At 40.1% G+C, this 26,120-nt stretch overlaps 1 protein-coding gene across 1 annotated transcript in view; it reads left to right on the top strand.

Annotated features, from left to right (window-relative positions):
* Positions 1-26,120, top strand: part of MPHOSPH8 (M-phase phosphoprotein 8) — a 163,874-nt gene that overhangs the window by 86,489 nt on the left and 51,265 nt on the right. Inside the window, exons 9-11 of the mRNA XM_053708533.1 lie at positions 2,350-2,436; positions 11,449-11,603; positions 24,542-24,696. Of these exons, the coding sequence (XP_053564508.1) occupies positions 2,350-2,436; positions 11,449-11,603; positions 24,542-24,696 (397 nt within the window). The remainder of the gene's footprint in view (positions 1-2,349; positions 2,437-11,448; positions 11,604-24,541; positions 24,697-26,120) is intronic.

Here is a 26,120-nt window from a genome sequence, read left to right as displayed (position 1 = left end):
CCAAGTCACTCAGCTGTGGGGCATTCCAGACATGGATCTAATGGCCTCTCGTCAGAACTTCAAAGTTCCCTCCTACGGGTCCAGATCCAGGGATCCCAAGGCGGCTCTAGTGGATGCACTAGTAGCACCTTGGACCTTCAAACTAGCTTATGTGTTCCCGCCGTTTCCTCTCATCCCCAGGCTGGTAGCCAGGATCAATCAGGAGAGGGCGTCGGTGATCTTGATAGCTCCTGCGTGGCCACGCAGGACTTGGTATGCAGATCTGGTGAATATGTCATCGGCTCCACCTTGGAAGCTACCTTTGAGACGAGACCTTCTTGTTCAGGGTCCGTTCGAACATCCGAATCTGGTTTCACTCCAGCTGACTGCTTGGAGATTGAACGCTTGATTTTATCGAAGCGAGGTTTCTCAGATTCTGTTATCGATACTCTTGTTCAGGCCAGAAAGCCTGTAACTAGAAAGATTTACCACAAAATTTGGAAAAAATATATCTGTTGGTGTGAATCTAAAGGATTCCCTTGGGACAAGGTTAAGATTCCTAGGATTCTATCCTTCCTTCAAGAAGGATTGGAAAAAGGATTATCGGCAAGTTCCCTGAAAGGACAGATTTCTGCCTTGTCGGTGTTACTTCACAAAAAGCTGGCAGCTGTGCCAGATGTTCAAGCCTTTGTTCAGGCTCTGGTTAGAATCAAGCCTGTTTACAAACCTTTGACTCCTCCTTGGAGTCTCAATTTAGTTCTTTCAGTTCTTCAGGGGGTTCCGTTTGAACCCTTACATTCCGTTGATATTAAGTTATTATCTTGGAAAGTTTTGTTTTTAGTTGCAATTTCTTCTGCTAGAAGAGTTTCAGAATTATCTGCTCTGCAGTGTTCTCCTCCTTATCTGGTGTTCCATGCAGATAAGGTGGTTTTACGTACTAAACCTGGTTTTCTTCCAAAAGTTGTTTCTAACAAAAACATTAACCAGGAGATTATCGTACCTTCTCTGTGTCCGAAACCAGTTTCAAAGAAGGAACGTTTGTTGCACAATTTGGATGTTGTTCGCGCTCTAAAATTCTATTTAGATGCTACAAAGGATTTTAGACAAACATCTTCCTTGTTTGTTGTTTATTCAGGTAAAAGGAGAGGTCAAAAAGCAACTTCTACCTCTCTCTCTTTTGGATTAAAAGCATCATCAGATTGGCTTACGAGACTGCCGGACGGCAGCCTCCCGAAAGAATCACAGCTCATTCCACTAGGGCTGTGGCTTCCACATGGGCCTTCAAGAACGAGGCTTCTGTTGATCAGATATGTAGGGCAGCGACTTGGTCTTCACTGCACACTTTTACCAAATTTTACAAGTTTGATACTTTTGCTTCTTCTGAGGCTATTTTTGGGAGAAAGGTTTTGCAAGCCGTGGTGCCTTCCATTTAGGTGACCTGATTTGCTCCCTCCCTTCATCCGTGTCCTAAAGCTTTGGTATTGGTTCCCACAAGTAAGGATGACGCCGTGGACCGGACACACCTATGTTGGAGAAAACAGAATTTATGTTTACCTGATAAATTTCTTTCTCCAACGGTGTGTCCGGTCCACGGCCCGCCCTGGTTTTTTAATCAGGTCTGATAATTTATTTTCTTTAACTACAGTCACCACGGTACCATATGGTTTCTCCTATGCAAATATTCCTCCTTAACGTCGGTCGAATGACTGGGGTAGGCGGAGCCTAGGAGGGATCATGTGACCAGCTTTGCTGGGCTCTTTGCCATTTCCTGTTGGGGAAGAGAATATCCCACAAGTAAGGATGACGCCGTGGACCGGACACACCGTTGGAGAAAGAAATTTATCAGGTAAACATAAATTCTGTTTTTCGCACTGCAGACCTATTTTATTTTCTCAACAACTAAAAGGTAGCAGGCTTTTCTCACTATACCCTAATATACAAACATGTATACGAAAAAGTGTGCCCCCCTGCTCACTGTTAATTTTTCTTCACGGTGTGATGTGTCCTTTTTCAGCGAGCTACATTACTTTCAACAGGAGAGATCTCGCCACTCACAGGGACTCTGTCCCTTTTTTACAATTCTTCCACCAGGGCAGCCCCTGTGAAGCTCATCAGGCCCTAAGTGATTAATTATCCATAGACGACTGCACAAAATCAGGGTAGAAGCTGCATCAATATAAAATGACAAAAAAGTTTCAGAAAATAAAAAGTATGGGTATCCCAAATTAAAACTAGGACCCAAGGGCACAGCAGTGCAATGGGTGCTTCTAACACAATCTGCACTTGGTCATACTTTTAATTAGGTCTTCACAAGCTTTTTATATATTTTCTCCATAATGACTTTTTATTTTTTTATTTATTTTTTTACAGAATCACCTAACAACTGTAGCCCTTCTTTTGGAAGCTGGCGCTTATGTGAATGTGCAGCAAGCAAGTGGTGAGACTGCTCTCATTAAGGTAATAATGCATGTTCTGTGTTCACTTTAGAATGAGTTGTTTTGCGTCTGTGTCCTTTACATAGGTAGCGTTTCCACTTCCCACAAATCTCTTGTTTTTGAACAGCCATGGAAACGGCATTTAATGGGTTTTTATAAATCTCTTACACTTTTCTGTAATTGTATGTATATTGCACAAAAATTTGTGTAAAGGGGTATATCTTGGCCTGGGGGGGTAGCACATTTTGAGTGGGTATTGCTATGGCATGACAATTTTCTGTGCACATTGCTTTAACCCCTTAGTGACCAGACCACTTTTCAATTTGTTGACCATCTGGGACCAAGGCTATTTTTGCATTTCTGCGATGTTTGTATTTAACTGTAATTTTCCTCTTACTCATTTACTGTACCCACACATATTATATACTGTTTTTCTCGCCATTAAATGGACTTTCTAAAGATACCATATTTTTCATCATATCTTATAATTTACTATAAAAAAAAATATAAAATATGAGGAAAAAATGAAAAAAAATGCACTTTTTCTAACTTTGAGCCCCAAAATCTCTTACACATCTACAACCACCATAAAATACCAATGCTACACAGTTTCTAAATTTTGTCAATGTTTACATGTTCTTTGCTTTTTTTGCAAGTTATAGGGCAATAAGTACAAGTAGCACTTTGCTATTTCAAAACCATGTTTTTTCAAAATTGGCGATAGTTACATTGTAACACCAATATCTGTCATGAATCCCTGAATAACCCTTCAAATGTATATATTTTTTAAAAGAAGACAACCTAAGGTATTAAACTTGGGGTATTTTGACTTTTTTCATGCAACCATTTTACCACCAATCTATGCCAAAGTTTGGGGGGGAAAAAAAAATAATTTGATTTTTTGACAAAATAGCAATTTAAGAATACATTTACTGATAATATTAAGGGTTACTGCCAAATAACACCCTCATATGTCTTCAACAGCATCTCCTGGGTACAGTGATACCACCCATGTATAGGTGTGTCGGGTTCTCGGGGGGCTAAAAGCTCTTATTTTTAGGGAGCGCATTCCAGTTTTTCAACTTGGAATTTTCACATCGGTCATCATGCACCCATGTCCTATTTGGGACATTTCTGAAGCTGGTCAATGGAATTTACCCCCATCAAACCATATATTTTTGAAAAGTAGACACCCTAGGGTATTTCAAATGCTTGTATTTTAACACTTTCCATGCACTAATTCAACCACCAGTCTTTGTCAAACTTTTGGGTAGTCATTATTTTGTGTTATTTTTCACACACATTGTACTTTAGGCATGGATTCTCAGTTCCTGTTATGTGTTACTACCAAAAAAACCCTCAATATGTGTTCAACAACATCTCCTGAGTACAGTGATACCACCCATGTATAGGTGTGTCGGGTTCTCTGGGGGCTAAAAGGCCTTAATTTTAGGAAGCGCATTCCAGTTTTTCAACTTGGAATTTTCACATCGGTCATCATGCACCCATGTCCTATTTGGGACATTTCTGAAGCTGGTCAATGGAATTTACCCCCATCAAACCATATATTTTTGAAAAGTAGACACCCTAGGGTATTTCAAATGCTTGTATTTTAACACTTTCCATGCACTAATTCAACCACCAGTCTTTGTCAAACTTTTGGGTAGTCATTATTTTGTGTTATTTTTCACACACATTGTACTTTAGGCATGGATTCTCAGTTCCTGTTATGTGTTACTGCCAAAAAAAACCTCAATATGTGTTCAACAACATCTCCTGAGTACAGTGATACCACCCATGTATAGGTGTGTCGGGTTCTCTGGGGGCTAAAAGGCCTTAATTTTAGGAAGCGCATTCCAGTTTTTCAACTTGGAATTTTCACATCGGTCATCATGCACCCATGTCCTATTTGGGACATTTCTGAAGCTGGTCAATGGAATTTACCCCCATCAAACCATATATTTTTGAGAAGTAGACACCCTAGGGTATTTGAAATGCTGGTATTTTCACACTTTCCATGAACTTATTTAACCACCAGTCTTTGTCAAACTTTTGGGTAGTCATTTTTTTGTGTTATTTTTCACACACATTGTACTTTAGGCATGGATTCTCAGTTCCTGTTATGTGTTTACTGCCAAAAAACACCTCAATATGTGTTCAACAACATCTCCTGAGTACAGTGATACCACCCATGTATAGGTGTGTTGGGTTCTCTGGGGGCTAGAAGGCCTTATTTTTAGGAAGCGCATTCCATTTTTTACACTTCCCATTTTCACATCCCATGCACCCATGTTCTATTTAAGACATTTCTGAAGCCGGCCAATGTAATTTACCCCCATAAAACCATATATTTTTGAAAAGTAGACATCCTAGGGTATTTCAAATGCAGGTGTTTTAACACTTTCCATACACTAATTCAACCACTAGTCTTTGTCAAACTATTGGGCATTCATTTCTTTGTGTTATTTTTCACATACATTGTACTTTAGACATGGATTCACAGCTCCTGTTATGTGTTACTACCAAAGAAGACACCAATATGTGGTCACCAACATCTCCTGAGTTCAGTGATACCACCTATGCATAGGTTTGGTGGCTTGTTTGGGCGGTGCAATGCCAAATGTCTGACATGTGTTTGTGATTTTTTTTCACATTTAACATATTTTCTTTGCCTATCGTCTTTTTTTGGGGGTCTTTTAACATACCCCAATTTATTTGTTTTCCATAAATGTGATTATATTTAAAAAGTTGACCCCCCAAGGTATTATACATGGAGTGGTTTGATGACTTTGATGCAACCGTTTTAGCCCAAAAAATTGGAGAAAGTATATGGTGGTAATTTTTCAATTTTCATTGTTACAGACACATTGCTTTTTTACTATGATTTAGGAGAGACTGTTGTAAGTTATTGCAAAAGAATACTTTAGGTTGTTTTCTGCAAGGCACCCTGAGTACACCTATGCCCCCCATGCATAGGTTTGCCAGGATTTTGGGAAGGTTATGTTACATGATTTTAGTTATTAAAAATGAGAGTATTTCTTCTGATAGGCCTATCTTTAGTTTGGGGCCTATCACATACCCCACTTTTATTTATTGCATTCAAAGTGTATATTTTTTAAATGTTGACACCCCAAGGTATTGTATATGGTGTGCTTTGATGCCTTTGAAGCAACCGTTTTAGCCCAAAAAATTGGAGAAAGTATATGGTGGTAATTTTTCAATTTTCATTGTTAGACACATTGCTTTTTTACTATGATTTAGGAGAGACTGTTGTACGTTATTGCAAAAGAATACTTCAGGTTGTTTTCTGCAAGGCACCCTGAGTACACCTATGCCCCCCATGCATAGGTTTGCCAGGATTTTGGGAAGGTTATGTTACATGATTTTAGTTATTAAAAATGAGAGTATTTCTTCTGATAGGCCTATCTTTAGTTTGGGGCCTATCACATACCCCACTTTTATTTATTGCATTCAAAGTGTATATTTTTTAAATGTTGACACCCCAAGGTATTGTATATGGTGTGCTTTGATGTCTTTGAAGCAACCGTTTTAGCCCAAAAAATTGGAGAAAGTATATGGTGGTAATATTTCTTCTGATAGGCCTATCTTTAGTTTGGGGCCTATCGCATACCCCACTTTTATTTATTGCATTCAAAGTGTATATTTTTTAAATGTTGACACCCCAAGGTATTGTATATGGTGTGCTTTGATGCCTTTGAAGCAACCGTTTTAGCCCAAAAAATTGGAGAAAGTGTATGGTGGTAATTTTTCAATTTTCATTTTTACAGACACATTGCTTTTTGACTATAATTTAGGAGAGACTGTTGTAAGTTATTACAAAAACATACTTCAGGTTGTTTTCTGCAAGGCACCCTGAGAACACATATGTCCCCCATGCATAGGTTTGACAGGGGTTTTGGTTAAAAAAAAAAACAGGCCCAATTTTAGAAAAAAATAGAGTAGTGAAATGTAAAAATCTGGCACAGTAAAAGTAAAAAAAACAAAAAAACATCTAACTGTAAACATAACCAAAAAAAATATATATATATGTAACAGCAAATGTATTTATTTTTTTAAAAATTGACCATTGTATGGTACCGCTTGAAGCAGTCCCCAATGCAGAGTGCAGGCTGTCCAGGGCAATCAGGACAGTAATATATGGTGTCCCTTCTCTTCCCCCTCTTGGTACAGACTCTGCATTTTTTTTGTGGTTTCTGCTTTGTGGCAGTAGGGGGGATTTTAAAAATAAAATGGGTAGCCCCAACTCTGCTCTCTCCCATCACCGCCCGGGGAGCAGGTGCATCATGGTACAAAATCCCCGTAATAATCTGGAGCTGAAACTGTAAAAAAGTCTTTTTAACTCTGGGGTTTGCTTTTTTGAACAACAAAAAAGCGTTGTGGGTTGCAATCTGCATTAGGTAAATTGCAACCTTTTTGTACCAGGCCCTTGTCTTCCGCATAATTAGGTAGGGCTGCAGCAGCTGATCAGCCAGATCAACCCCACCCATATGCCGGTTATAAGACTTGATGCACACTGGCTTCCTTATGATCTCAGCTCTGCCACGTACAGAAACCGCCACCGTCCTCTCTGTGTGGATGGTGGTAAGAAGGTATACATCCTTCTTGTCTCTGTACTTCAGTGCCAACAGCTCCTCTTGGCGCAGAGCTGAGGTCTCCCCCCTTCGTAGCCGGGTGCGTACAAGCTGTCCTGGGAAACCTGCGCGGTTCTTTTTAATTGTACCGCAAGCTACTGTATCAAAGCAATACAGTAGCTTGAACAAAAGGACACTTGTATAAAAATTGTCTAAGTACAAGTGATACCCTTTGTTCATTAGGGGTAATATCAGGTCCCAGACAATCTTGCCAGTGGTTCCCATATGTTCTGGGCAACCTGGAGGGTCAAGGTGGCTATCCTTTCCCTCATACACCCGGAAGGCCTGAGTATACCCAGTCTCGCTGTCACAGAGCTTATACACCTTTACCCCATATCTGGAGCGTTTGGAAGGAATATACTGCTTGAATCCCAGCCTTCCCTTATACTTCATTAGGGATTCATCAACGCATATATTCCTTCCAGGTGTATAAGCCTCTGCAAACCTGGCAGAAAAGTGGGTTATCAGGGGGCGGATTTTATACAGCCTGTCAAATTGGGGATGCTCCCTAGGGGGGCACAGGCTGTTGTCGCTGAAGTGCATGAAATGCAGAATCATTTCATACCTCTTCCTCGACATAGTCTGGGAGAAAATGGGGGTAGAGCAGATGGGGCTAGTACTCCAGTAGGAGCGAATGGAGGGTTTCTTTATGATGCCCATCAGCATAGTCAATGCCCAGAATTTTTTGAATTCTGGCACATTGATGGGGGCCCATTGCTGCTTTGCTAAATATGTTCCAGGCTTTGCAGCACGGAACTGATGGGCATATAAATTAGTTTGGGCGACAATGTTCCCCAATATATCATCGCCCAGAAACACTTCCAGAAACTGCTGGGGGCTAAAACCTGCCACATCTATATTTATGCCAGCATTTGCTGTGAAGGGTGGGATATCTGGCCTCTGGAGATGAGGCGTTACCCACTCTTCAGCAGCAATGGCAGCAACACGCCTCCTTCTGGCAGGGGGGCTGGCAGGGGGGCTAGCAGCCACAGATACATCACTATCAGTTGAGACTGCATCTAGTGATGTATCTGAGCACATGGCAGGGGTCTGAGTCAGAAATAGAGGCATCTGACTCTGACGCAAGGATGGCATACGCCTCCTCAGCAAGGATGGCATACGCCTCCTCAGCACTATATCTTTTCTGTGACATTTTTGTATCACAGAAAACAATTACTAAAAAAAATTAAATTAACTAAATTAATTAACTAAATTAACTAGCAAAAAAGTACAGCTATGCTACTGCCAGTGATTTATAGCGATCACTGGCAAGCTAGAGGTTAATGGCTCTGAAAATTAAATTAACTAAATGTTTCTGAAAAGAGCCTTTGGGTTTTTAAAAAATTACAACAACAAAATTAACCCCTAAAAAAATGCACAGACAGCAAAAAAGTACAGCTATGCAACTGCCAGTGATTTATAGCGATCACTGGCAAGCTAGGGGTTAATGGCTCTGAAAATTAAATTAAATTAACTAAATTAATTAACTAAATTAACTAGCAAAAAAGTACAGCTATGCTACTGCCAGTGATTTATAGCGATCACTGGCAAGCTAGGGGTTAATGGCTCTGAAAATTAAATTAAATTAACTAAATGTTTCTGAAAAGAGCCTTTGGGTTTTTAAAATATTACAACAACAAAATTAACCCCTAAAAAAATGCACAGACAGCAAAATGCAGCAAAAAAAAAAGTGCACCTTTGCTACTGCCAGTGATATATAGCGATCACTGGCAAGCTAGGGGTTAATGGCTCTGAAAATTAAATTAAATTAACTAAATGTTTCTGAAAAGAGCCTTTGGGTTTTTAAAAAATTAAAACAACAAAATTAACCCCTAAAAAAATGCACAGACAGCAAAAAAGTACAGCTATGCAACTGCCAGTGATTTATAGCGATCACTGGCAAGCTAGGGGTTAATGGCTCTGAAAATTAAATTAAATTAACTAAATGTTTCTGAAAAGAGCCTTTGGGTTTTTAAAAAATTACAACAACAAAATTAACCCCTAAAAAAATGCACAGACAGCAAAATGCAGCAAAAAAAAAGTGCACCTTTGCTACTGCCAGTGATATATAGCGATCACTGGCAAGCTAGGGGTTAATGGCTCTGAAAATTAAATTAAATTAACTAAATGTTTCTGAAAAGAGCCTTTGGGTTTTTAAAAAATTACAACAACAAAATTAACCCCTAAAAAAACGCACAGACAGCAAAATGCAGCAAAAAAAAAGTGCACCTATGTTACTGCCAGTGATATATAGTGATCACTGGCAAGCTAGGGGTTAATGGCTCTGAAAAGAGCCTTTGGTTCTATATTTTTTAACAAATAAAATAAATAAATCTCTCTCTCTGCTAAATACAGGTCTCTCTCTCTCTCCAACAAAATGGCAAGTGAGGAGAGGGAGGGAGATCCACACTGATCATAGTCAATATTTACAAATATTGACATGATCAGACAAATGGGGTATTTTATTATTATTTTTTTTTTTAGGGTGGGAGGCTCAGATTGGGTGACCCTAGCTTGCCCCTATGATGATGCAGGCTAGGGACACCCCCAGAGGCCCCATGATGCACTGGGCATCGCCATCTTGGATGCCTGGGGGAGGGGGGGGGCTATTTAGGGCTTTTTTTTTTATTTTATTCGTTTTTTTTTTTTTAATTTTTAACTTTTATTTTACAACTAACTAAGTGCCTCGACCCACCGAGGCACTTAGCACACAAGCAGAGCATCGGAAGCGTGTCCGATCGCTTCCGATGCTCTGAAACACTGCCGGGCTCCACGTGGAGCGAAACCGGAAGTGATCACTCGTGGGGGAGTGATCAATCCGGTCCCGGCACTCGGGAACAGTATTGCAGGATGCCTAGACCTCAAGGCAAGCCTGCAATACTGTTAGAGCAGCTGGAAGCGATTTCGATCGCTTCCAGTGCTCTGTTAAACCGACGACGTATGCCATACGTCCTCGGTCGTTAAGTGCTTTTTTTTTGAGGACGTATGGCATACGTCGTCGGTCGTTAAGGGGTTAAAGGGACACTAAACCCACATTTTTTTCTTTAATGATCCAGATAGAGCATGCAATTTTTAAGCAACTTTCTAATTTACCCCCATTATCAATTTTTCTTTATTTAAAAGAGCCGGACCATTTTTGGTTCAGAACCTGGGTTATACTTTTATTGGTTTGCTAAATGTAGCCACCAATAAGCAATCGCTATCTGGGGTGCTGAACCTAAAATGGGCTGGCTCCTAAGCTTTAAATTCCTGCTTTTTAAATAAAGATGGCAAGAAAACAAAGAAAATTTGATAGGAGTAAATGAAAAAGTTGCTTAAAATTGCATGCTCTATCTTCTCACTGGATATTTGGAATTTCCTTTGGAATTCATGAAGGGGACACTTAGTGAGTGGAAAATAAACTTTACTTGACGATTCATTCTCACCTTGCTAATCTTTGCTAATAAGTCATACACAAATGAAGAGAAATGTAAAAAATCTACACTTTACTTATTGCCTCTAATGTTATGACTGAACAAAAAATGCTACAATAAAAAGATTTAAACATAAAATTGCATGCTCTATCTGAATCATGAAAGAAAAAAATTGTTTAGTATCACTTTAAAGGGACTCTGAACCCAAATCTTTTCTTTCATGATTCAGATAGAGAATGGCATTTTAAGCAACTTTCTAATTTACTCATTATCAATTTTTCTTTGTTCTCTTGCTATCTTTATTTTAAAAGCTGGAATGTAAATCTTAGCAGCCAGCCCAATAAGCATAACCCAGGTTCGCAACCAAAAATGGGCCTGCTCCTGTACATCACATTCCTGCTTTTTTACATAAAGATAGCAAGAGAATGAAGAAAAACTGATAATAGGAGTAAATTAGAAAGTTACTTAAAATTTCCAATCTATCTGAATCATAAAAGAAAAAAAATTAGGTTCAGTGTCCCTTTAAAGGACCAGTCAACACATTAGATTTGCATAATCAACAAATAAACAAAGATAAGACAATGCAATAGCACTTAGTCTGAACTTCAAATAAGTAGTAGATTTTTTTTTTTATAACAAATTTCAAAGTTATGTATATTTCCACTCCCCTTTTACCATGTGATAGCAATCAGCCAATCACACATGCATATATGTATAGTCTGTGAATTCTTGCACATGCTCAGTAGGATCTGGTGACTCAAATTGTAATTATAAAAGACTGCACATTTTTTTTTTTTTAATGGAAGTAAATTGGAAAGTTGTTTAAAATTGACATGCTGAATCATGAAAATTTAATTTAACCTGAGTGTCCCTTTTAAGGACACTAAACATTTGCACCTGTTTACTTTTTTCCCCCCTAACAGATATCTTTTAAAAAATCATTCATATTCAACATTTTTATTTTTCCAGGCTTGTAAAAAAGGAAATTGGGAAATTGCACGTCTCTTGTTAGAACATGGCGCTGACTGTAATGTACTTTCAAAGCACCAGGGCAGCGCTGTACAGTTTGCTAAACAAAGCAATAATGTTGTCTTATACGAATCAGTTAAACGCCATTTGGAAATGTAAGTCTTTTTTTGTCTAAATATTAACAATTGTAAGGTTGTAATATCACTGATTTTACTTTGGAGCGGGGGCGTGTTTTTCTTTCATGTAATTGGCAAGAGTCCATGAGCTAGTTACGTATGGGATATACAATCCTACCAGGAGGGGCAAAGTTTCCCAAACCTCAAAATGCCTATAAATACACCCCTCACCACACCCACAATTCAGTTTTACAAACTTTGCCTCCTATGGAGGTGGTGAAGTAAGTTTGTGATAAGATTTCTACGTTGATATGCGCTTCTCAGCATTTTGAAGCCCGATTCCTCTCAGAGTACAGTGAATATCAGAGGGATGTGAAGGGAGTATCGCCTTTTAAATGCAATGGTTTTCCTCACGGGAGATCTATTTCATAGGTTCTCTGTTATCGGTCGTAGAGATTCATCTCCTACCTCCATTTTCAGATCGACGGTATACTCTCAAATTCCATTACCTCTACTGATGACCGTTTCAGTACTGGTTTGGCTATCTGCTATATGTGGGTGGGTGTCTTTTGGTAAGTATGTTTTCATTACTTAAAGGGCCATAATACCCAAATGTTTAAACACTTGAAAGTGATGCAGCATAGCTGTAAAAAGCTGATTAGAAAATATCACCTGAACATCTCTATGTAAAAAAGAAAGATATTTTACCTCAAAAGTTCCTCAGTAGCCACCTCCCATTGTAAAGGATTTCTAAGCAGCATTTTAGTGTGTCCTGGGACATCTGAAGGGATGAGCATCGTGCACTCTCATATTATTTCACCAATCGGGTAAAGGAAGCTTACTATGAATTCTCATGAGAGTTAAGTCAAATCTCATGAGATCGCAGTAAGAGTTCATGACCTCAGCACAGCTGATGCTGATTGGCTGCTGTTCATTTCTTCATTTTTTTTTTATTTTTACCTGCAGCTGGGAGCAGGTTAATGAAGTATAACTTTTTACACAGAACTTACTCTGCTGAGCTGAGGAGATTGTGAGGTAAAATATCTTCCTTTTTTACATAGAGATGCTCAGGTGATATTTCTCCAACATTGGTGTGTCCGGTCCACGGTGTCATCCATTACTTGTGGGATATTCTCCTCCCTCACAGGGAAAGGCAAGGAGAGCACACAGCAAGAGCTGTCCATATAGTCCCTCCCAGGCTCCGCCCCCCCCGTCATTCTCCTTGCCGCTCTGAACAAGTAGCATCTCCTCGGGGATGGTGAGGAGTTTGTGGTGTTTAGTTGTAGTTTTTTATTCTTCTATCAAGAGTTTGCTATTTTAAAATAGTGCTGGTATGTACTATTTACTCTGAAACAGAAAGAGATGAAGATTTCTGTTTGTGAGAGGATTATGATTTTAGCAGCAGTTACTAAAATCCTTTGCTGTTTCCACATAGGACTGTTGAGATGAAGTAACTTCAGTTGGGGGAAACAGTTAGCAGACTTTTTCTGCTTAAGGTATGACTAGCCATATTTCTAACAAGACTGTGTAATGCTGGAAGGCTGTCATTTTCCCCTCATGGGGATCGGTAAGCCATTTTCTTAGTCTCAAACAGAATAAAGGGCTTATTATGGGCTATAAACTGGTAGACACTTTTAGGGGCTAAATCGATTGCTTTATTTAAGTATTATATGCAGTTTGAAGTTGTATTTCACACTTTTATAACATTGGGGAACGTTTTTAGCACCAGGCACTTGTTAAGACACCTTCCCAGTCAGGAAGGGCCTTTCTCTGTAGTAGGCAGAGCCTCATTTTCGCGCCATTACTGTGCAGTTAATTTTGAGTTCAGTACATGCAGCTGCATGTGTGAGGGTCTGGAATCCACTAAAAACGTTCCTAGAAGGCTTCATTTGGTATCATATACCCCCCTGGGATTGGTTTTGTTTTAAAACGGTTTTTGTGCTTTATTAACCAGTTTAAGCCTGTTTAACATGTCTGTACCTTCAGATAGATCATGTTCTGTATGTATGGTAGCCAATGTGGTTCCCCCTTCAAATATAGTGTGATAATTGTGCCATTGCGTCCAAGCAAAGTAAGGACAGAACTGTCACAAATTGTAAAGTTGCCCATGATGATTCCTCAGATGAAGGAGGTAGACATAGTTCTACATCATCTCCTTCTGTGTCTATACCAGTTATGCCCGCGCAGGCGACCCCTAGTACTTCTAGCACGCAAATGCTTGTTACTATGCAGTAATTGACGGCAGTAATGGATAACTCCATAGCTAATATTTTATCCAAAATGCCAGCATTTCAGAGAGAGCGCGATTGCTCTGTTTTAAAAACTGTAGAGCAGGAGGGCGCTGATGATAATTTTTCTGTCATACCCTCACACCAATCTGAAGTGGCAGTGAGGGAGGGTTTGTCAGATGGGGAAATTTCTGATACAGGAAGAATTTCTCAGCAGGCAGAACCTGATGTTGTGACATTTAAATTTAAATTAGAGCATCTCCGCGCATTACTTAAGGAGGTGCTATCTACTCTGGATGATTGTGACAATCTGGTAAAACAAAGAAAAATTGTGCAAGATGGACAGTTCCTTGAGGTCCCGGTGCACCCTGATGCTTTTCCGATACCTAAACGGGTGGCGGACATAGTGAATAAGGAGTGGGAGAAGCCAGGCATACCTTTTGTCCCCCCTCCTATATTTAAGAAATTATTCCCTATGGTCGACCCCAGGAAGGACACATGGCAAACAGTCCCTAAGGTCGAGGGGGAGTTTTCTACTCTAGCAAAGCGCACAACCATTCCTATTGAGGACAATTGTGCTTTCAAAGATCCTATGGATAAAAAATTGGAGGGTTTGCTTAATAAGATTTTTGTACAGCAAGGTTACCTCCTTCAACCTATTTCGTGCATTATTCCTGTCACTACAGCGGCGTGGTTCTGGTTCGAGGAACTGGAAAAGTTGCTCAGTAGGGAGACTCCGTATGAGGAAGTCATGGACAGAATTCACGCACTTAAGTTAGCTAATTCCTTTATTTTAGACGCCGCTTTGCAGTTAGCGAGGTTAGCGGCAAAAAATTCAGGGTTTACAATTGTGGCGCGCAGAGCGCTCTGGCTAAAGTCTTGGTCGGCGGATGTATCTTCCAAGACAAAATTGCTTAATACCCCTTTCAAAGGTAAGACCCCTTTTGGGCCAGAATTGAAAGAGATTATTTCAGTCATCACTGGGGGAAAGGGCCATGCCCTCCCACAAGATAAACCTTTCAAGGCTAAGAATAAGTCCAATTTTCGTTCCTTTCGCAATTTCAGGAACGGACCGGCTTCCAACTCGGCAGCCTCTAGACAAGAGGGTAACGCTTCCCAGACTAAACCAGCTTGGAAATCAATGCAAGGCTGGAACAAGGGTAAACAGGCCAAGAAACCTGCTGCTGCTACCAAGACAGCATGAAGAGGTAGCCCCCGATCCGGAACCGGATCTAGTAGGGGGCAGACTCTCTCTCTTTGCTCAGGCTTGGGCAAGAGATGTTCAGGATCCCTGGGCACTAGAAATAGTCTCTCAGGGTTATCTTCTAGAATTCAAGGAACTACCCCCAAGGGGAAGGTTCCACATGTCTCACTTATCTTCAAACCAAGTAAAGAGACAGGCATTCTTACATTGTGTAGAAGACCTGTTAAAGATGGGAGTGATACTCCCAGTTCCAACTGTGGAACAAGGTCAGGGGTTTTACTCAAATCTGTTTGTAGTTCCCAAAAAAAGAGGGAACTTTCAGACCAATTCTGGATTTAAAAATTCTAAACAAATTTCTCAGAGTGCCATCGTTCAAAATGGAAACTATTCGAACGATTTTACCTACAATCCAGGAGGGTCAATTTATGACTACCATGGATCTAAAGGATGCGTATCTGCATATTCCTATCCACAAAGATCATCATCAGTTCCTAAGGTTCGCCTTTCTGGACAAACATTACCTATTGTGGCTCTCCCATTCGGACTAGCCACTGCTCCAAGGATTTTCACAAAGGTGCTCGGGTCCCTTCTAGCGGTTCTAAGACCCAGGGGCATTGCAGTGGCACCTTACTTGGACGACATCCTAATTCAAGCGTCGTCTCTTTCAAAGGCAAAGGCTCACACAGACATTGTTCTAGCCTTTCTCAGATCTCACGGGTGGTAGGTGAACATAGAAAAAAGTTCCCCGTCTCCGTCGTCAAGAGTCCCTTTCTTGGGAACAATAATAGATTTTCCTGACAGATGTCAGAGAGTCAAAGCTTCTAAACGCTTGTCAAGTTCTTCACTCTGTTCTACGGCCTTCCATAGCTCAGTGCATGGAAGTAGTAGGGTTGATGGTTGCAGCAATGGACATAGTTCCTTTTGCGCGAATTCATCTAAGACCATTACAACTGTGCATGCTCAAACAGTGGAATGGGGACTATACAGACTTGTCTCCAGTGATTCAAGTAGATCAGAAGACCAGAGACTCACTCCGTTGGTGGCTGACTCAGGATCACCTGTCCCAGGGAATGAGCTTCCGCAGACCAGAGTGGGTCATTGTCACGACCGACGCCAGTCTATTAGGCTGGGGCGCGGTCTGGGATTCCCTGAAAGCTCAGGGTCTATGGTCTCGGGAAGAGTCTCTTCTCCCGATAAACATCCTGGAACTGAGAGCGATATTCAATGCTCTCCGGGCTTGGCCTCAACTAGCAACGGCCAGATTCATAATATTCCAATCAGACAACATGACTGTTGCTTACATCAATCATCAGGGGGGAACAAGGAGTTCCCTGGCGATGAGAGAGGTGACCAAGATCATCAAATGGGCGGAGGATCACTCCTACCACCTGTCTGCGATCCACATCCCAGGAGTGGAAAACTGGGAGGCGGATTATCTGAGTCGTCAGACCTTTCATCCGGGGGAGTGGGAACTCCACCCGGAGGTGTTTGCCCAGTTGACCCAATTATGGGGCATTCCAGACATGGATCTGATGGCGTCTCGTCAGAACTTCAAGGTTCCTTGCTACGGGTCCAGATCCAGGGATCCCAAGGCGACTCTAGTGGATGCATTAGTGGCGCCTTGGACTTTCAACCTAGCTTATGCGTTTCCACCGTTCCTTCTCATTCCCAGGCTGGTAGCCAGGATCAAACAGGAGAAGGCCTCAGTGATTTTGATAGCTCCTGCGTGGCCACGCAGGACTTGGTATGCAGACCTGGTGAATATGTCATCGGCTCCACCATGGAAGCTACCTTTGAGACAGGATCTTCTAGTACAAGGTCCATTCGAACATCCAAATCTAGTTTCTCTCCAGCTGACTGCTTGGAAATTGAACGCTTGATTTTGTCTAAGCGTGGGTTTTCGGATTCTGTGATAGATACTCTGGTACAAGCCAGAAAACCTGTGACTAGAAAGATTACCATAAAATATGGAAAAGATATATCTGTTGGTGTGAATCCAAGGGATTCTCATGGAGTAAGATTAAAATTCCTAGGATCCTTTCCTTTCTCCAAGAAGGTTTGGATAAGGGATTATCAGCGAGTTCTCTAAAAGGACAGATTTCTGCTTTATCTGGCTGTGCCAGATGTTCAAGCTTTTGTTCAGGCTTTGGTCAGGATCAAGCCTGTTTACAGACCCTTGACTCCTCCCTGGAGTCTAAATTTGGTTCTTTCAGTTCTTCAAGGGGTTCCGTTTGAACCCTTACATTCCATAGATATCAAGTTGTTATCTTGGAAAGTTCTGTTTTTGGTTGCTATTCTTCTGCTAGAAGAGTTTCTGAATTATCTGCTCTGCAGTGTAATCCGCCCTATCTGGTGTTCCATTCAGATAAGGTTGTTTTGCGTACTAAACCTGGTTTCCTTCCAAAGGTTGTTTCCAACAAGAATATTAACCAGGAAATAGTTGTGCCTTCTTTGTGTCCGAATCCAGTTTCAAAGAAGGAACGCTTGTTACACAATTTAGATGTAGTCCGTGCTTTAAAGTTCTATTTAGAAGCAACGAAGGATTTCAGACAAACGTCTTCTCTGTTTGTAGTTTATTCTGGCAAGAGGAGAGGTCAAAAAAGCTACTGTTACCTCTCTTTCCTTTTGGCTGAAAAGCATCATACGATTGGCTTACGAGACTGCCGGACGGCAGCCTCCTGAACGAATCACAGCTCACTCTACTAGGGCTGTGGCTTCCACATGGGCCTTCAAGAACGAGGCTTCTGTTGATCAGATATGTAAGGCAGCGACCTGGTCTTCTCTGCACACTTTGTCCAAATTCTACAAATTTGATACTTTTGCTTCTTCGGAGGCTATTTTTGGGAGAAAGGTTTTGCAAGCCATGGTGCCTTCTGTTTAGGTAACCTGATTTGCTCCCTCCCTTCATCCGTGTCCTAAAGCTTTGGTATTGGTTCCCACAAGTAATGGATGACACCGTGGACCGGACACACCAATGTTGGAGAAAACAGAATTTATGCTTACCAGATAAATTACTTTCTCCAACGGTGTGTCCGGTCCACGGCCCGCCCTGGTTTTTTAATCAGGTTTGAAGAATTTCTTTCTCTATACACTACAGTCACCACGGCACACTATAGTTTCTCCTTTTTTTCTCCTAACAGTCGGTCGAATGACTGGGGGGGGCGGAGCCTGGGAGGGACTATATGGACAGCTCTTGCTGTGTGCTCTCCTTGCCTTTCCCTGTGGGGGAGGAGAATATCCCACAAGTAATGGATGACACCGTGGACCGGACACACCGTTGGAGAAAGTAATTTATCAGGTAAGCATAAATTCTGTTTTTCCTGTCAGCTTTTTACACTTATACTGCATCAGTTTCAAGTGATTTAGCATATGAGTATTATACCCCTTTAAGACACTCTCAGCTATGGTTTGGCACTTTATGTATTTATATAAAGTTCTAAATATATGTATTGTACTTATATTTGCCATGATTCAGGTTTCAGTATATTTCCTTTTGCAGACTGTCAGTTTCATATCTGGGAAATGCATTTTTTAGGAAAATGTATTTCTTACCTGGGGTATAGTCTTTTTTTCAATTGACTGTCATTTTAAATCCGCGGGCGGAATTAGGCTCGCGAGGGCGCAAAATGCCAAACTATATTGCGTCATTTTTGGTGCAAGAATTTTTTTGGCGCGAAGTTACGTTCGATTACACAAATTCGTCATTTCCGGCGTCTTTGTCGACGCAAAGTCCTTTCACAGGGTTGCGTCTTCAATGACGCGAGTGTGTCATTTCCGGATGTTAGCGACAAAATTTTTTCTCTGTTTGTTTGTGCGTCATACTTGGCGCCAAATATTTTCATTATTTATACCCCATTCCTATATGCCTCTTGGCTTTTTTTTTTTTTTTTTTTTTTAATCAGAAACATATAAGGAAATTGATCATTTCTTTTACAAAGATATGACGAGTCCACGGATTTCATCCTTACTTGTGGGATATTAACCTCCTGCTAACAGGAAGTGGCAAAGAGCACCACAACAGAGCTGTATATATAGCCCCTCCCTTCCCCTCCACCCTCAGTCATTCTCTTTGCCTGTGTTATACTAGGAAGACATGGTAAAGTGAGGTGTTAGTTTTAGTTTCTTCAATCAAGAAGTTTTTTTATTTTAAATGGTACAGGTGCGTACTATTTTCCTCAGGGGGATATGGAAGAAGATTTCTGCCCTGAGGTTTGATGATCTTAGCATTTGTAACTAAGATCCACGCTGTTTCCCACAAGACTTCTGAAGGTAACCATGAGACATCTTCAGTGTGGAGACCGGTTTCATGCTACAAGCGGCATTAAGGTATGTGCAGCCTTTTTTTCTGAGGAGACTTGGTGTATCAGAACTGGCTGGCATTATTTCCCTGTATGGGAATGGGGTAAGCAGTAAAACCTGTTTTAATAAGAGGGGTGTTACTGGAGTCCCTATTTTATATTTATCATTAGTTGATATTTGGGCATTATGTGACATGGGAGACAATATAAAAAACAATGTTTTATGTTTTTTATTTTTTTGGCATTTAAAACTTATTGGTTTTATGCTTGAGGGTTATATTGTGTGTGTGTGTATTTTTACTTTAGTGCAAAACTGCATTTCCATTCGGTGTGGTTTGGGCCTACTCTGACTTTTAACCTTAAGGGGCGGAGCCTATTTTGGCGCAATTTCTTCAGGCTTAGCAGCAGCAAACAGTAACTCGGTGGCTCCTGGACTGTAGCTGGTCTGAAGGGTTGGAAACTTGATTCGAAGTACCCTGGGGGCAGGTAGGCGCCACAGCAGAGCTGTGGCAGGGTGCAGGTTATATTTCTCTTGTTAAGTGTATCCAGTCCACGGATCATCCATTACTTGTGGGATATTCTCCTTCCCAACAGGAAGTTGCAAGAGGATCACCCACAGCAGAGCTGCTATATAGCTCCTCCCCTCACTGCCATATCCAGTCATTCTCTTGCAACTCTCAACAAAGATGGACGTAGTAAGAGGAGAGTGGTGTATTAAGCCTGTATTTAAACCTGTTGTTCCTCCATGGAGCTTAAACTTGGTTCTTAAAGTTCTTCAAGGGGTTCCGTTTGAACCCCTTCATTCTATTGATATCAAACTTCTATCATGGAAAGTTCTTTTTCTGATGGCTATTTCCTCGGCTTGAAGAGTCTCTGAGTTATCTGCCTTACATTGTGATTCTCCTTATCTGATCTTTCATTCAGATAAAGTTGTTCTGCGTACAAAACCTGGGTTTTTACCTAAGGTGGTTTCTAACAAGAATATCAATCAAGAGATTGTTGTTCCATCATTATGTCCTAATCCTTCTTCAAAGAAGGAACGTCTTTTGCATAATCTAGACGTAGTTCGTGCCTTGAAGTTTTACTTACAGACTACTAAAGATTTTCGCCAAACATCTAACCTGTTTGTTGTTTACTCTGGACAGAGGAGAGGTCAAAAGACCTCGGCAACCTCTCTCTCTTTTTGGCTTTGGAGTATAATCCGTTTAGCCTATGAGACTGCTGGACAGCAGCCTCCTGAAAGGATTACAGCTCATTCTACTAGAGCTGTGGCTTCCACCTGGGCCTTTAAAAATGAGGCCTCTGTTGAACAGATTTGCAAGGCTGCAACTTGGTCTTCGCTTCATACTTTTTTCCAAATTTGATACTTTTGCTTCTTCGGAGGCTGTTTTTGGGAGAAAGGTTCTACAGGCAGTGGTTCCTGCCTTGTCCCTCCCATCATCCGTGTACTTTAGCTTTGGTATTGGTATCCCACAAGTAATGGATGATCCGTGGACTGGATACACTTAACTAGAGAAAACATAATTTATGCTTACCTGATAAATTTATTTCTCTTGTAGTGTATCCAGTCCACGGCCCGCCCTGTCCTTTTAAGGCAGGTCTAAATTTTAATTAAACTACAGTCACCACTGCACCCTATGGTTTCTCCTTTCTCGGCTTGTTTCGGTCGAATGACTGGATATGGCAGTGAGGGGAGGAGCTATATAGCAGCTCTGCTGTGGGTGATCCTCTTGCAACTTCCTGTTGGGAAGGAGAATATCCCACAAGTAATGGATGATCCGTGGACTGGATACACTACAAGAGAAATAAATTTATCAGGTAAGCGTAAATTATGTTTTTTATCTATCTTTTGACTACATGTTGATATAAGTACTTCTAAAGTCTTATTTCTGCCCTTGCTTCTGGGTGCAGTAATTTTTGGATTAACCAACGATATTAAGTTAAATTTGGGAATAATTTAACGTTTTTTGTGCATTTTGGAAAAATTGTTCACTTTTTTTCTTTTCTAAAAGGCACAGTACACGTTTTTTTCTAATGTTTATTTTATGCTATAAATAAGTGTTTAAACGACTTTTGTGGTATTACTAATCTGTTCAACATGTCTGACATTGAGGTTTCTCATTGTTCTGTGTGTTTAGAGGCTATTGTGCAACCCCCTCTAACATGTAACTTTTGTACTGAAAGGGCTTTACAATGTTTTAAAGCATATTTTAAATAAAGTAAGTGTGCCTAATGATTATTCTCAGTCTGAAGAGAATCAGGATATGCCATCCAATTCTCCCCAAGTGTGTCAACCTTTTATGCCCACACAAGCGATGCCTAGTACTTCTAGTGCGTCTAATTCCTTTACTCTGCAGGAGATGGCTGCAGTTATGTCAACTACCCTTACAGAGGTATTGTCTAAATTACCAGTGTTGCAGGGTAAACGCAGTAGGTCAAGTATTAATGTAAATACTGAATCCTCTGATGCTTTATTAGCTATTTCCGATGTTCCCTCACAGTGCTCTGAGTTGGGGATCAGGGAATTGCTGTCTGAGGGTGAAATTTCTGATTCAGGGAATGTTTTGCCTCAGACAGATTTGGATGCTATGTCATTTAAATTTAAGCTTGAACACCTCCGCCTGTTGCTTAGGGAGGTTTTAGCGACTCTGGATGATTGTGATCCTATTGTGATTTTTCCAGAGAAATTGTGTAAAATGGATAAATATTTTGAAGTTCCTACTTACACTGATGGTTTTTCCGGTTCCTAAGAGAATTTCGGAAATTATTAATAAGGAATGGGATAGACCAGGTATACCGTTTTCTCCCTCTCCTAATTTTAAATTTGGACTCATGGCAAACGGTCCCTAAGGTGTAGGGAGCTATATCTTCCCTAGCTAAGCATACTACTATACCCATTGAGGATAGTTGTGCTTTCAAGGATCCTATGGATAAGAAATGAGGGTCTACTAAAGAAATTATTTGTTAATCAGGGATTTCTTTTACAACCTATGTCTTGCATTGTTCCAGTAACTACTGCAGCAGCTTTTTGGTTTGAGGCTCTAGAAGAGTCTCTTAAGGTTGAGACTCAATTAGATGACATTCTAGATAGAATTAAGGCTCTTAAGCTAGCTAATTCTTTTATTACTGATGCCGCTTTTCAAATTGCTAAATTAGCTGCAAAAAATGCAGGGTTTGCTATTTTAGCACGTACAGCATTGTGGCTCAAATCTTGGTCTGCTAATGTGTCATCAAAACATAAGCTTTTAGCTATTCCCTTTAAAGGTAAGACCCTTTTTGGGCCAGAATTGAAGGAGATCATTTCTGATATTACAGGCGGTAAGGGCCATGCCCTACCTCAGGATAATTTTCATTTCTTTCGAAACTTTAAAGGAGGACCCCCGCTTCTTCTTCTTCCACAAAGCAGCATGAAGGGTTGGCCCCCGATCCGGGACCGGATCTAGTAGGGGGCAGACTTTCTTTCTTTGCTCAGGCTTGGGCAAGAGATGTTCAGGATTCCTGGGCACTAGAAATAGTGACCTACGGTTATCAATTGGAATTCAAGGATTTTCTCCCAAGAGGGAGATTTCATCTTTAAAATTATCTGCAAACCAGATAAGGAGAGAGGCGTTCTTACCCTGTGTAAAAGACCTTTTTACTATGGGAGTAATCTGTCCTGTTCTAAAATTGGAACAGGGGTTTTACTCAAACCTATTTGTGGTCCCCAAAAAAGAGGGAACGTTCAGACCCATTTTGGACCTCAAGTGTCTAAACAAATTTCTAAGAGTTCCATCATTCAAGATGGAGACAATTCGAACGATTTTGCAATGATCCAGGAGGGTTAATACATGACTACCGTGGATTTGAAGGATGCTTACCTTCATATTCCAATCCACAGAGATCATCATCGGTTTCTAAGGTTTGCCTTCTTGGACAAAAATTATCAGTTCGTGGCTCTTCCTTTCGGGTTGGCCACAGCAGCCAGAATCTCCACAAAGGTTCTAGGGTCTCTTTTGGCGGTTCTCAGACCGCAAGGGATAGCGGTGGCGCCTTATCTGGACGATATTCTGATTCAGACGTCAACATATCATCTGACAAAATCTCACACGGACACAGTGTTGTCTGTTCTGAGAACTCATGGCTGGAAGGTGAACATAGAGAAGAGTTCACTTGTTCCACAGACAAGGGTTCCTTTCTTGGGAACTCTGATAGACTCGGTAGCCATGAAAGTATTTCTGACGGAGGTCAGAAAATCAAAGATTTTGAATACTATCCTTAAAAGGACAAATCTCTGCTATTTCTGTTTTATTTCACAGAAATATTGCTAAACTTCCTGATATTCATTGTTTTGTGCAGGCTTTGGTTCGTATCAAGCCTGTCATTAAGAATTTAGACTTGGAGTCTTAATTTAGTTTTGAAGGCTTTACAGGCTCCTCTGTTTGAGCCTATGCATTCTTTGGACATTAAACTACTTTCTTGGAAAGTGTTGTTTCTTTTGGCCATCTCTTCTGCCAGAAGAGTTTCTGAATTATCTGCTCTCCACAGTCCATGAGGCCCACCCTTTTTTATGGTGGTTATGATTTATTTTTATTTTTTTGTATAAAGCACTATTCTTTCCAAAGCCCTTTGATGCTTTTTACTCCTTTCTTTATCACCCCACTTCTAGGCTATTTGTTAAACTGAATTGTGGGTGTGGTGTGGGGATTATTTATAGGCATTTTGAGGTTTGGGAAACTTTGCCCCTCCTGGTAGGATTGTATATCCCATACGTCACTAGCTCATGGACTCTTGCCAATATGAAAGAAATTAATTTATCAGGTAAGTTCTTACATAAATTATGTTTTTTTGTTAAATGCATTTAAAAAAGAAAATTAAAAGAAGTTATCTTAACTGTACATTAGGGTTTTTAGAATGTTGTTGTTTTCATTGACCTTCCCCTAAATAAGATTAATTTGATTTCATGCTTGTAAAGGCAAGTCCCTGGCCACTAATAACCACTTGTTTTAATTGCTGTTTTTATTATGCATTACTAGGTTGTCGTTGTTTTTTGTTTGTTTTTTTCCCCATTTTCATTCTCTTTAGTTTCTTTTTTCAATAGTGTGATTTATACTTTGTTTTATAAATGCATGATCTCTTTTTTGCTTGAGTGGTTTTCTGCCTCTGAGAAAAACATCTTAATACTTTTATTTATTTATTTATTTATTTTTTTAAAACCCTAATACTATGGTTTAATTATTTGTACGGATTTAATTATATTTATTATATCAGGCTTTCCAGAGTGGTTGAAGATGCAATAAGGGATTATTTCGAGACTAGGCTTGTGCTACTGGAACCAGTCTTCCCAATTGCTTGTCACAGACTATGTGAAGGACCAGATTTTTCCTTGGATTTTAATTACAAGCCCCCATATAATATACCAGAAGGTAATTCTGTTTTCTGCTAAGTATATGTAAAATATATGTAGCTTGTTGCATAACTTAACATACTTGTAAGGGAAAGAATGTTTGGGAAAGTGTCTCCTTTTACATTTCATAATGACCTCATATAAGAAATTAGAAAGTTTATCACAAATATGAGTTAAACATGTTTGAAGCAGACAATTTGTACAACACATTAGTTTAAAAAAATAACATTACATTATAAATAAGCAGTAGTGTTTTTGGGTTTTTTTTAGTTTGTTTTTTCCCTGACAAATTTCAGCACTTATTCAGTTAGCCAGCCCTCATATCACGTGATAGCCATCAGCTAATCAGACTGTTTACGCTGGACGCTTGCACAGTAGTAACTGGTGTAATTTAATGGAAGGAAATTGAAAAGTCTATATAATCTGAATCATGAAAGTTTAAAGGGCCATGATACCCAAATGTTGAAACACTTGAAAGTGATGCAGCATAGCTGTAAAAAGCTGATTTAAAAAATATCACCTGAATTGTAAAAAAGATTATATATATATATATATATATATATATATATATATATATATATATATATATATATATATATATATATATATATATATATATATATATATATATTCCCCTCAAAATTTGTATTTACACCCCATTGTAAAGGACTTTAAGCAGCAAATCAGCATGCCTATCCCAGGACCTGCAATGGAGCGTGCCTCATGCAGACATGTTATTTCCCTTTTCAGTTTAAGGAAGTTTATTATGAGATCACAGTAAAACAGTTCATGACCTCAGCACTGCTGATGCTGATTGGCTGCTGTTCATTTTTTTTTTTTTTTTTTTACCGGCAGCTGGACAGTAACTGAAAGATAACTTTTTACACAGCACTTATTCTGGTGAGCTAAGGAAATTGTGACGTAAAATAGCTTCCTTTTTTCTCTTGTAAGGTGTATCCAGTCCACGGATTCATCCATTACTTGTGGGATATTCTCCTTCCCAACAGGAAGCTGCAAGAGGATCACCCACAGCAGAGCTGTCTATATATCTCCTCCCCTAACTGCCACCTCCCAGTCATTCTCTTGCAGCTCTCGACAAGGGAAGTAGCTAGAGAGATGTGGTGCATTAATGTAGTTTATTTTCAATCAAAAGTTTATTTTCAAATGGTACCGGAGTTGTACTATTTTAGCCTCAGGCAGAAAGTTGAAGAAGAGTCTGCCTGTGGTCTTTGATGATCTTAGCAGGTTGTAACTAAGATCCATTGCTGTTCTCACACATAACTGAAGAGATGGGTAACTTCAGCTGGGGGAATAGCGTGCAGGGTCTCCTGCTCTGAGGTATGTGCAGTTTTAAATTTCTTTCATGTAATTAGCAAGAGTCCATGAGCTAGTGACGTATGGGATATACATTCCTACCAGGAGGGGCAAAGTTTCCCAAACCGG

This window comes from Bombina bombina, chromosome 3 (assembly GCF_027579735.1).
Source record: "Bombina bombina isolate aBomBom1 chromosome 3, aBomBom1.pri, whole genome shotgun sequence".
Lineage (NCBI taxonomy): Eukaryota > Metazoa > Chordata > Amphibia > Anura > Bombinatoridae > Bombina > Bombina bombina.
The sequence above is the reverse complement of the archived record's forward strand: the minus strand, read 5'-3'. Positions and strand labels throughout refer to the sequence as shown.